General features: G+C 37.5%; 1 protein-coding gene across 1 annotated transcript; it reads left to right on the top strand.

The window, feature by feature from the left end:
- The first annotated feature begins 631 nt into the window (after positions 1-631).
- Positions 632-10,315, top strand: LOC311306161 (zinc finger protein 518A). Its single transcript, XM_084434410.1, has 2 exons — positions 632-754; positions 3,275-10,315. The coding sequence occupies exon 2, from the start codon at positions 3,293-3,295 to the stop codon at positions 7,811-7,813; it is 4,521 nt and encodes a 1,506-aa protein (XP_084290536.1). The 5' UTR covers positions 632-754; positions 3,275-3,292; the 3' UTR covers positions 7,814-10,315.
- The last annotated feature ends 1,946 nt before the right edge of the window (positions 10,316-12,261 follow it).

Raw genomic sequence — 12,261 nt, 5'->3', positions numbered from 1 at the left:
TTCCTCAAATGTGAAGTCAAGTGTAAAGCCTGAAGTTTCAATATGAGAACAATGTTTGCCAGAAACAACTTGCAATAAAAAAAGCTTGAAATTAATGTTTAGTGCAAACATTATGTGTAAAAGCCTTATCAATTTAATTTAATTAACATTAATATGTCTATATTATTTTATTTATATTTGAAATTATGGTTACCCTGATAGGCTATAGCCTAGGATCACTTGTTACATAAATGTTAGATAACCACCAAGGAAAAGCATCATCATCATCATTATTATCATCGCAGAAGCACAATATGATTCTTACATCTATTTGCGCATTTCAGTGCGCCGGTATTTGTAACCTAGTAAACACTATTTAACTATCTATCAGAGTAATGATATTGTAGGTCAAGATGGCGCTCCATGATTTAGAGTGAGTCATGGCGTCCCTTGAGTTTACAAAACAGCAGTATGCACGGCCACTTTTATAGATGGACAAAACTGCGACTGAAACAGACCGAAAACTACGTGGATTTTAATTAAAACAACACGTTTTATTCATCAATTAACCAAAGGAAATTTGTATTCCATTTAGAGAATTTGCTTTGAGGTTTAAAAAGAAATATATGTTTGTAAAGACGACCTAATGAGTGTTTCAGGTAATCCATATTCATCCGCTCTGAGTTCCTGCCTCACGCGCATTGAAGGCAGCGGAACCCGGATGGAACTGTCATGGCTGCCGTCACCGACCTGCCAGTCTAAAGAGAAAAGAGAGGTAAATTTCTCTAAACTGCGCTTATTTGAAACAGCGGTTTTAATTAAGACACAATGGCATTCAACTCCAATACAACTGTGACTTTTTTTTGAGTAGTGCGCTCTTACGTTGACTTCTTTGTGTTTTTAATCGTATGATTACATCCAGCGTGGGTGGGGGCGAGTTGCTTTATTTTTGTTGATGTGGATAAATAACATGGCTTATGAGTGAATGACTTTGACATTTGTAGGTTTGTTCGCTAAGAGAGTAGCGGGATAATCGGTGTGCATCCAGAAATGCACAGCCATAATTGTCGTGTTGAGTCGATTGACATGGCACTTCCTTTAGTTGGCTGTGCATTGTGCGTGTCCGCGTTGCACAAAGTTGGTGAATGTCAACTTAATTTAAATAACTTTATTTCTTCGCAGATGCAGGGCTTTGTTGTTAGGTGTTGCTGGTTTTGTATCATGGTTTTAAAAAGTTTGTTTGCGCATCTGTAGAAAGATTGTGAAGTAATGAAATTCTGATGAAAAGTTTGGCTAATAGCAATTGTGGAAAATGAGAAAAGATAAATCAACGCTGTCTGTTACAAAGATGTGCACGGATATGGGTATGAGATACGATCATGCTGATGAAGTTTACACTTAACAAGAGAGTTTACATAAATTATGTTCCATGCATCACTTCACATCTTGGTTGTAAATTAGTTTGGAGGTTATCATACAAACATTAATCCATTTAATTCCAGCGTTCTCCCAGCTCGTTAGATAGCCCAGTGAAATGAAAATTTTCCTGCATTTCTTGCATTTTCTAAAGTTATGTACAAGTTAGTAATGCTGGTCACAATTATAGCCATTGGGAGTCTGATTGCTCAGTTGGTTAATGACCCAATAGATGACAGTTGTTTGGTTTTTTGGAAAAGTGGAAAAATTATCAAAGAATAAATACATTTTTACTTTTCATTTGATGTAACAATTTTGAAACTTAAAATTATATAACGTGTATATCAATCAGTTGTTTTTAAATATTTAATGTTATTGAATTGTTTTAAAAATTAGTCTGAGGGTTTTCCTACTGTTCACAAATGTGACCACTGGCATGTTTACATGTATTGTGATCCTTTTTTATATGTGCCAGAACAAGCTTAAAAATTAATTTAATAATAGATTGTTTAAATATATGTGTCTCACATGTATCATGACGTGTTTTACATGCTTGCTTTTACTGACACGGACTCATTTTTCAGAGGTGCAAACTAGAATTAAACTGTTGTCATAAAACAATTAACACCAGCCATGTAAAAAATAATCACGTGAAATCAAGACATGCATTTTAATATTTGACAACTATGTGTAAAATACATCAACAACTCTCTTTAGACAATTGACTCAAAAGTAAATTTTGACAAGATGTTACCAGTGGGATTAAATTGGTTAATGGCAAAGTTTGATTGCTGTATAATTGTTGAATCACAACATTTAATCTTAAAAAATATTACAGATTTGATTTGATAGATATTGACGTATTTCTAAAATATTACATTTCAACAGGTTACCATACAGACAGAGTTAGCATTTCTCAGGGTTAGACTCTAGGTATTCTCCACAGTAAACATTTCAAATAATATTATTAAACAGTATTACAGCAGTTGTTGTTACGTGACCTACACTGCATCACATGACGTCATTGCACATTTCATTTAGCAAGTGGTATCCATTTATTATCTTGGAAATAAAAATGAATATTTAGAAAATATAATGTAATTTTGTGTCAAATATCTTTATAACATTTATAATAATCAATATAACATTTGGCAGCTCAATCATGAGTCAAGACAGATGTTTAAATTCTGCAGTTTGAATTACTTATGTCAGTTCGTTCTTCATCCAATGAACCACAAATTAATGGGAAGTGCTATATTCTGCACAGTAAATGGAGTACTGCTCATTTTGGAAAATGTAGTGGATCATCCATGTATTTTATGCATGGCTATAAAATGGAAGGCTATAAAATGTGACAACCAGTTTTTCCAGATGCAAGGAATCGCGGTGAATGGCATTGAAATGTTTTTTTGTTCTGCTTTCTTGACACAAACTAAGACACGCATGAAAGGCAAGAAGATGTTGTCTGTCATTTTTAAACAAATACTGCACTAGAGAGAATATGTAGTCTATAGTAAGTCATTTTGTGGGAAAAAAAAATTACCTTTAGTGGAAGTTAAATTACAGTAGTCAACATTTAAAGTGGATCAAAACCTTTCATCAAAGTTATACATCAATTTTAAACAATACCTGTTCTTGTCTTAGGACAACTTTGATTAACTTTTTTGATCCACTTTAAATGTTGACTACTGTGTTTCTGTAATACTTTTATACTCAACATATTGCATATATGTTTGATTAAAGTGTAAATTAAAGCATAGTAGCTCTTACAAGATGTATTTAATAGAGGTAATGTTTCTTAAATGCTGTAAAACATGAACTGTACAGTAGTATTATTCACTTACAATATAATAATGTTTTTGTTTTCCAAATATTGCAGGAGCCTATATTATAAAGCATGGAGGTTGACCTGACCGCATCAGATGATCCCCCTGAAAGCCATGACCAGAGCCAGGATGATGACACCTTACTGAACCACACTTTGCCACTCGAGTTGGCACATCAGCTTCCAGAGACAGCCTCTTGTAACGAGCAGTGTGACCAAGATGAAACGCACCCTGAGGAGTCAGCCACTGATAATCTTCACATAGATGGCAAAGCTTCTGGAAAGACTCCATGTAAGATGCAGCAGGGCGCAATCTTCTCTGGAAAAATACTGAGTTTTTGTTGCTCTGAATGCAAAGACGACACAACTTACAGCCCTAATGACTTGCTGAAGCATTTTCAAGGATCACACAAAGGAACCCTTCCAACTTATCCTTGTGATCTGTGCTCGTTTGTCACCAATGAATTCTCATCTCTTCAGCGACATCGCATTGGACATCGAAACACTTTGGTGACGTGCGAGATTTGCAACGATGGGGTGCAGTATTCACTTCTTTTGCTCACCAGGCACTTTACCAACTGCCACAGCCGTAATGGACAGTTTCGCTGTAAAAAGTGTGAGTTCTCCACCAGAGATGCAGGAACCTTTGTTCAGCACATCCATCGTCACAACGAGCGCAATCACAAATGTGTGAAATGTCCGCATGGTAGCCCCACACAAGGAGAGCTTCAGAAGCATAACTTGGTGTATTCAGGGACTTTTCCTTTCTCTTGTCAGATGTGTGGCTATAGTGCAGCTCGCAGAGAGTACCTGAACAAGCATCTTACAGTGGCACACGGTGAGGAGATGAACAAGAGGAGAGCAAATGAGGACAATTCTGGTGTTAATTCTTCTGGACTAAAACTGTTGCTTAAGAAGTCTCCTCCAGGTGGAGGATCCAGAGAATCGCAGTGGATGTCAAAACTTAACTCACTTCCTGGTGTAGGTTTGCTCGATCATAATGGCAGGTTGTTTAATCCTGAAAAAACCTTGGAGGAAACCCAGCAGTTTCTTGAAAGAGCTGTTGGGGTTAAAAAAGAGAATAATAAATGGACAAAGTCTCCCGTACAAAGTGAGCCACAAACTTTGCACCTTATTCCATCAACAATGCCACAACCAAAGTTACAAGAGCATGAGATTAGTCCAGGACTTCTGAATTCAACCAACAACAATGGACTGACTGTTCTTATGGTGAAGAATAAAATATCTATTCCACCAAACTGTACCACTAAAGTAATGGGCTTTAAGATAGTAGATGGTAAAAAGCATTTAGTTCTAAAAGTCATACCGACAAAACCAGAGGACTCCACTGAAAATGAGATTTCTGATTCACACATCGGAGATGATGAAGATAAAACAACCAGCAGCCCTTGCTCTTCATCCTCACCAAGCATAGGATCTCTCCTCAGTTTAGAGTCTGGAGAATCAAATGAGCCATCTTCAATAAAAGAAGAGTCACCGGAAGTTGAAAATCACATTGGCAACCATCTCCCCCTGACAGAGGAGCACAAAGTTAGCTTTAAGATTGCAAGTAAGGCATGGCAGGTTAATAATGAGAATACTGAAGTCTCACATGGTACTGAAGTCTCACATGGTGTACTGTCTACAGTGTCAAAAGATGCTGCACTTTCTCTGTGTCAATGCCGTCAATCGAGTGGGAGTTCATCGCCGCATCTTCATGATGTATCTTTCCTCTGTTCAAGTGAAAAAAGCTACATTGATGATATCCAGACAGCAAATCCAGCTGCCACACCTCCTGTTTCAAAATCAGTTTTTTCCTCTGCTGGTTCTGAGACTACACTTTCTGATTTGCAAATTGCTCAAGTAAACCCATCTGAATATGAGGCTACAGCTTTCGCTTCAGTTATGGATCAACCCTCAGGTTCACAGTCACCTGCTGATGAAACCACACATCCTTCCTGTGACTCTTCCAATTCAAAATCTGATCCTGAAATGTCTGTAGATGACAAGTTCGCACACGTTGATATCCTGAAATCTAAACTTCCTAATATAAAAACAACAGATGCAACATTTGCTGTGCTTTTGGAAGAATCTCTTATCCAGGAACCTCAATTCAGTTCAAAAGGTGGTAAACCATGTAAGAATAACAATGAACCGAGCTGCCCTATTAAACGTTCTGTGGAAAAAAACATCCTTGATTCAGTGGCTGCAGAAGGGCAAGATTCTAATTCTCACAACGTTGTGACCACATTTTGTGAGATGTCTGACATTAAGACTTTTAACACAGAAGTTGGAGAGACCTCTCAGTTTTACCCAAATTCTCCTTCTGACTCAAGTGAGACCAAAGCTTCAGACAGTGTAGTTGGAAAGTTCTCTGAAGTAACTAAAAACAAAACCACTGAGGCAATCTCACAAAATGAAACTAGTAAAGGTGCATCACCTGATGCCAAAGATTGTAACACAGAGGTTGAAAATAACTTTCTTAATTCCCCAAGTCAAGAGGTCTTTAGTTTCCACAATTATTCTAAAGATTCCTTTGGGAGCTCTCCCGATTCATTGCAGCCTGAGGAAGACTCACCGCTGGGGCTAGAGGAAGAAGAGTGCGAGGAGGATTTTGGTGACTGGAGCTTAACTCTGCCGGCATCGCCTCCTCCTCCAGTGGAAGAAGATAGCAAGGGAGTGGCTAATGAGAGTGATCCAGCATTAGAGCGAGTGTCAGATAGTGATATTGAGGTTGATGAGTGCATAGCAACTGTTGATGATTCACTCATTCCTGTGCTTCCAGAAAAAGACGTAGAAACGGCTTGTTCATCCTCATCAGAGACGAAACCGGAAGGCATCACATTTGCAAGTGAGAACACAGCAGCAAGCTTGACTAGCGCAGCTGTTTTGGGAAAGATACTTGAAAAGCACTCGGACGCTATTATCAGCCAGCAGCTTGAGAAAGAAAGAATGATGTCTTCAGGTACAGGACAAGAAACTGTTAGGCCGACCAAAACCACACTTCGGATTTTGCAAACACCTGAAGGAAAACAGCAGATGTTCCTTCAAACTACTGACACTCCATATGCTGTGCCAGTTCAGCTGAAAAGTGGAGCTGGGTTCAAGCTGATTACTAAGTCCAGTTCTCCCAAAATTAATGTGTCCTATGTGAAACCTGGGATTGAGACAGCCAGCAAGACTAAGGGAATAGCTCTGACTTTAAATGGAGGCAGAATTGGCATGTCTACACAAAGTTCAAGTCTGGAAACTAAAGGTCAAGCGTCTATCCAAATGGCACCGAGCGGCAGTGGAAACCGCTATTTCGTCAATGCTGCAGCTCTTAAAGCATCTCTTCTTTTTTCAGGTGCTGTCAAGTCCTCATCTGGAGAACAGGCGACCAATGTGCCACAGACTTGTTATTTAGTTCAGAGATCACTCCCTGTTACCCCAGTTAGTAGTGAGTCAAATGGTCCAAGTTCTAAGACTGTGCTTGCAACTCGTCCTGTATTGGCCATGCCTGTGAATTCAGCAGATAAAACCAGTCCCTTGCAGTCTGGGAGGCAAGCTTACTTAGTTAGATACATTTCTCCAGCTAAGTCGGGTATACTTTTGAACAATTCAGATGGGAAAGCTTTGAACCAGGGGAACCAAGTAAATGAGGTGGGCAAAAACAGGGTATTTCTTAAGATAGTTAGAGGTCCCAACGGCACCAGATTTCTCTCCACTGCTCCATACACCACAGCCAAAAAGTCGGTATACCTTGCCACAAGCTCTTTACAGTCCCCTTGCTTGTTAATGTCCTCAAATAAATCTTTAACCAATGTGTCGGCAGGTCTGAAAACCTCTACTAATTCCCAGGGTCTCACTCATAAACTCATCCCAGCATCCCAGCTTAAACATATTTTACCCCAATCCAATGTTCAAAACAAAAGCAGGGCTGAACATGATGTAGCATTACAGAAGTTGCCACTTGTTACCTGTCCCATCCGTCCACGAAGCCAAAGGAAACGGAGGCGAAGGGCTTTGTTTGAGGAAATGCTGGAGGGCTCCTCCAAAATGAGGAGAATCTCAAGCAAGTCGTCTGAGAAAGATGCTACCTCAATTTGGGAGCCTGTTGCGAAAGATGTCATGAGAATGCTAAGGCTCTGTCCCTTTAGTCCACTTCAAGAAATCAAATGTCCCCGTCGAAATCAGCCCGTGGTTGTTCTGAACCACCCAGATGCAGATATTCCTGAAGTTTCTAGCATCATGAGGTCAGTAAACAAATACAAAGGTGAAGTTCTCAAGGTGGCACTGTCCCAAAGTACAGTTAAAGCCCTCTCTGAGTCTCCAAATACACTTTCAAAGCAGAATGCTTCCAATGGCAATGGGAGCAAAAGATCAAGGCCAGTAGGGGGCACTGTTCAAGAGAGATTCATACTAAAACTCAAGTTAAAAAAGACTAGCAGAAATAAGTATGAGGTGGTGAGGTCCTCATCTGCTGGTTCAGTGCAGCAGGCAACATTTTGTTGCTGGTTTTGTGGCCGAGTTTTCAACAACCAAGAGGACTGGATTGGCCATGGTCAACGGCATCTAATGGAGGCAACAAGAGACTGGAATAAGCTGTTCTGATGCACCTGCAGAGCCCCTGGATTGGGCCAAATGCCATCCTACGTTGTAGAAAACAGATTTTTTTTTGTAATCTTCTCTTCTTTTTTTAATAGTACAGTAAGATACAGTTATCCTGTCTATATTATTTTTCCATAGATTTTTCTCCAGAAGCTTTTAAAGGGTATAGTGTAATAGAGAAGCGTTTGGTACCTGAAACAAGTTTGTATGTAAATAATTTTCACCCTTGTATATTTAAAGCGAAACCCTTGAGTATGTATAGAATGTTACTGTGAAAACTGGACACACTGTATGTTTATGGTGCAAGCAGGAAGATCACTGGTATAAGATGGTGCTGTCTCTTATATACCTTTTTTAATGCAGACAATTGAACCAATTTCTCAGGTAATTCCATAGTCTTTGAATAAGTGAATGGTCCAGTTTATAAAGAAGTAATTATCTTCCATTTTGAAGCTGTGTACAATTGTAGATTTAAACATTATGTACCATTTTAAGTACAGTTTAAGTTGGCTACACATGTCCTACTTCCTACGTCATTGAACCATATTGTTTTCCCATTTATGTCCTTTGGGGCTTAGATATTGTGACAAGTTCAAAATGCATCTGCAAATTTTAAAGTGATAGTTCCCCAGAAAAAGAAATTTTGTCATTTAGTTCACCCTCATTTCTTTCCAAACCTTTATGACTTTGTTCTGTGGAACCCAAAATATGTTGTTGTTTTTTTGTTTTTTTGTTCATACAATGAAGTCAGTGTAGTTTAATGTTGTTTTGGACCCTATTGGTTTTCATTGCACGGGCAAAACCTAGAACAACATTCTTCAGAAAGTTTTGTGTGTGTGTTCCATAGAAGAAAAAGTCGTACAGCTTTGAAATGACATGAGGGTGAGTAAATGGTATTTTTCATTTTGGGATGAACTCTTCCATTAAGTATTATTTTAGAATATTGCCTAAAAACAAGCCCAACTGGTTCCTGTGGAAGCCATCCTTTTGAAATTATGTGTCCTGTGAGGTGGTTTGCCATTAATACGCTGTATTTGTTCTCATGTTGTTTCTTAGGGTCAGTTTTGTATCTACCTTCATTACATCAAATCAGACCCGATGTCCCCTTCAGTAGCAATAATGGACTTTATAATAGTTTGAATGTTTTTTCTGAAAATATATTCTGAACCTACATCTGTTAGTTATGGCTTTGGTGCTTTTTGTTGTCCTTTCACTTATTTGAAATGAAGAAATGCACCTGTAAATGTACTATTATGCTTTACTAAAAAAAATATATAAAACATGACGTATTGAGATGCAAGCCAACAAACCTCAAAAAGCCAACTAAACACTAACTGTATTTTCATTTTCTGTGATACTTGAGTGCCTCATTCTGCCTCAAAGTTTTAACAAGGTCCGTTTCATTTCATGGTAAAGTCCACCTTTGTAAGATTTGTGTGTGCTTAGCAGAGTTCAAAGATTAAGATTGACCATTAATTTGTGCTAGACTACATTGATTTTTTGCTTTCAACTGATTTGTTAACTTTAAAAGCAGAAGTTTAAACTATTTTTGAGACACTATTTTCTCATTGATAGCTCCAATATCAAGCCTTTTTAAAATATGGGTTTCTGTCCCATTTGAACAGTTGGTTTTGTTATAACATTCAGTATATCCTTTACATTTAAAGCATGCTTTACTAGACATTTGATGAAACTGTTGTTTTATGTCAACCCAGTTAACACTGTCCAGATGTGATCCAGTGGACTCAATGGTGCTTTTGAATTGATCTGTCAATCTGCTAATTTTTGAGTTTCTCTCATAAAATTTCTCTTTAAATGTAGATAAACGTCTCGCAAGTGCTGTGATCTGCCACGCTGAAGTCTCACTGAGAGATCTCTGTAATTGTTAGGACAGATGTTTTAATTTGTCTGTGTCCATTAATCATTCTTTGTCCATTGTGCTTGAATGAAGCTTTGATGGCAGAAAGGTAATAATCCATCCATGATTTAAGTAGCGAGTGTTCAGTGTATTATAGTTGTCATAAATCAGTGATTTCTCTGAAGCTTTACTTTCCCGTGTTTGGTCCGTTGACTGTTTCTAACACATGAGAACTATGTTGTTGGCATATAAAGTTTTATTTTCAATATTCACTCAGTATGTATGTCACCCTCTTTTGTGACATGACAATCACTGTTATACATGTGAAGTAGTGGAATTGTTTATGCAAACCCTAACAGTCACCATAATATTCAGCTCAAATCGCCCAGCTTGAAACAAGTAATGTCACGCCATGAATGAGCAAAAATATAGTCCTCACTCAGACATCTGTCAACCAAATAATGTTTGTCATGAGGCAAAAATGTCCTTCCTTCTTGTTGTAATATCCATGTCACACAGGTTTTTATTAGGATCTGAGAGACAAGTTTATTTTTTTATGCTAAGTGCCTAAAATGTGATGCACCAGGTTGACACTATATTGTACTGTATTTACCTCCTTGCAGTTCCTTCTTTAATAAATGTAAATACCTTTGAAGAATGTTTTTTTTTTATGACTAAAAATGTTTGACACTTTCATTGCCTCTGGGGTTGCCTATTTTGAAGATGGAGATGTTGCGAGGAAGCAGTCACCTCTAGGTGGCAGTATTGTATTAGGTTAGTAATTTAGTACTGACTTTATAATGTCATTAAGAGGATGTTTTACTGGCACATTGGCACAATATTGACTTCATTGGTATTCACATATATAATGCATACACATGGGTTTCTTTAGAGATAAACTAATTGTATAAATAGTTTCATTTTCAAATATTTAAAGTTTTAGAACTTTATGCTGATCTGCAAGCTACGGTAATTCAATTCACAGTTAACTTTTATTGTGTCATTTAGTGTTATAAATTCATTTTGATATTCTCATCAACTACATACAGTATTAGTAACTTATCCCTAAAGTAAAAATATGTGTCAAATTTTGCCTTCAATATATATTTGTCACTTGCCTGAAAGTATGCCAGTGTAATTTTATGTTCTCTTGAAGAAATTAAAATTAAAATTATTTCTAAGATTGTTCTGAAACCAACACAAAACCACAGCTAGAGAAAACATGCATTTTCATCATTGGGCTTTTGACTCAAAACTTAGTAGATGACAACTAGCCCCAGTCTCTCCTATAGACTGCCTATTTTGTGCAATCTTTGTGGATCATGTATACAAAGAGTCATGCTAGTGGGTGTTATATATAAAATTAAACAAATTAGAATATATATGTAGTTCAACAGTACATGACACTCCAAATTAATGTATTTATTATACTATTTAAGTTGCTGTCCAATACACGCTCTAATTTACTAGGCCCTGGTTCGGCCTTCATTTTCATGAAGGCTCTGTCATGATAATGAGGGCAAAATCTCCCAGGCTACGATTTGCCGTGAGTCATTATCCTATGTCGCGATGAGGATATTTGAAATGCATAAATGGGCCGTTGTATCAGGGGAGACTTATGGCCTCATGCGCAGATCACAGGATCACAGATCTAAGACCGACTGTTTAATCTGGGATCGACTGATTGATTGTATGTGCTGGTATTCAGTGCTGGGCTTCAGAAAACCTGTGGACCCTCACTGAGCAGGAAAGTGAGAGACAGGTCCGCCTGCTTTGACAGGATTTAAATAGGTCAGGCTTGTACCAAAGCTGTCTGCAGACCGCCTCTGACTTCCTGCCATTGAAGTGGTTCAGGCCATGGAGTGGCCTGCGGGAAGGAAGGATGGCAGCCCATTCCATGAGAAATGAAGCATTAACACACAAAGATTAGAAATGGAAGGAAAAAGAGAATAGACTTCACTGATTAAACTTATGCAGTCACCATTTTGTTTCACAGTTCAATAAGCAGATAAAGACAAATTCTGCTGTATTTAAACTTAAATGAACTATATATTTAGTAACTGCAGAAGTAATACCTAATTTGTCATTTTTCAATGTTTTTAATTAATATGCTACAATATGATAAATAATGTTTGAAATGTAATAATCAAAAACATAAAGCTTATTAAATTTGTATATAATTTGTTAACTAAATGTGTGTGTGTGTACATAATATATATACTACACCATACCATATATATGTGCATATGCCATACAAATCAAAATAAGTTCAAAAGATGTTATCCAGTAACAAAACATTGGATCATTTAACTTCAAAACTATTGAGATGGAAAAAATATCACAAATATTGCAGATCAGCTGAAGTCAAGATGAATGATAAACCAGCTACTCAATAAATGTTCAGATGTATTGTTAACAGAAAAAATATATATATACTAGTGATGGTGGGGGCACCTTGCCCCATCTTACCCTACATTTGACATTATATAATCAATAATTCCAAAACGAAAGAAAAAGAGCCATCCTTGCATTTTAATCAAAGTAGGCTATTTATAAGATACCTGTCCACTTCTCCAGCTCACCACACTGTTCT

The sequence above is a fragment of the Rutilus rutilus genome, assembly GCF_951802725.1.
Source record: "Rutilus rutilus genome assembly, chromosome: 16".
NCBI classification, from domain to species: domain Eukaryota; kingdom Metazoa; phylum Chordata; class Actinopteri; order Cypriniformes; family Leuciscidae; genus Rutilus; species Rutilus rutilus.
Note: the sequence above shows the minus strand (reverse complement) of the source record. Positions and strands in the feature narration are given on the sequence as shown.

Excerpts from the sequence above, each read along its gene's own strand:
- LOC311306161 (XM_084434410.1), top strand. The coding sequence starts at position 3,293 with ATGGAGGTTGACCTGACCGCATCAGATGATCCCCCTGAAAGCCATGAC.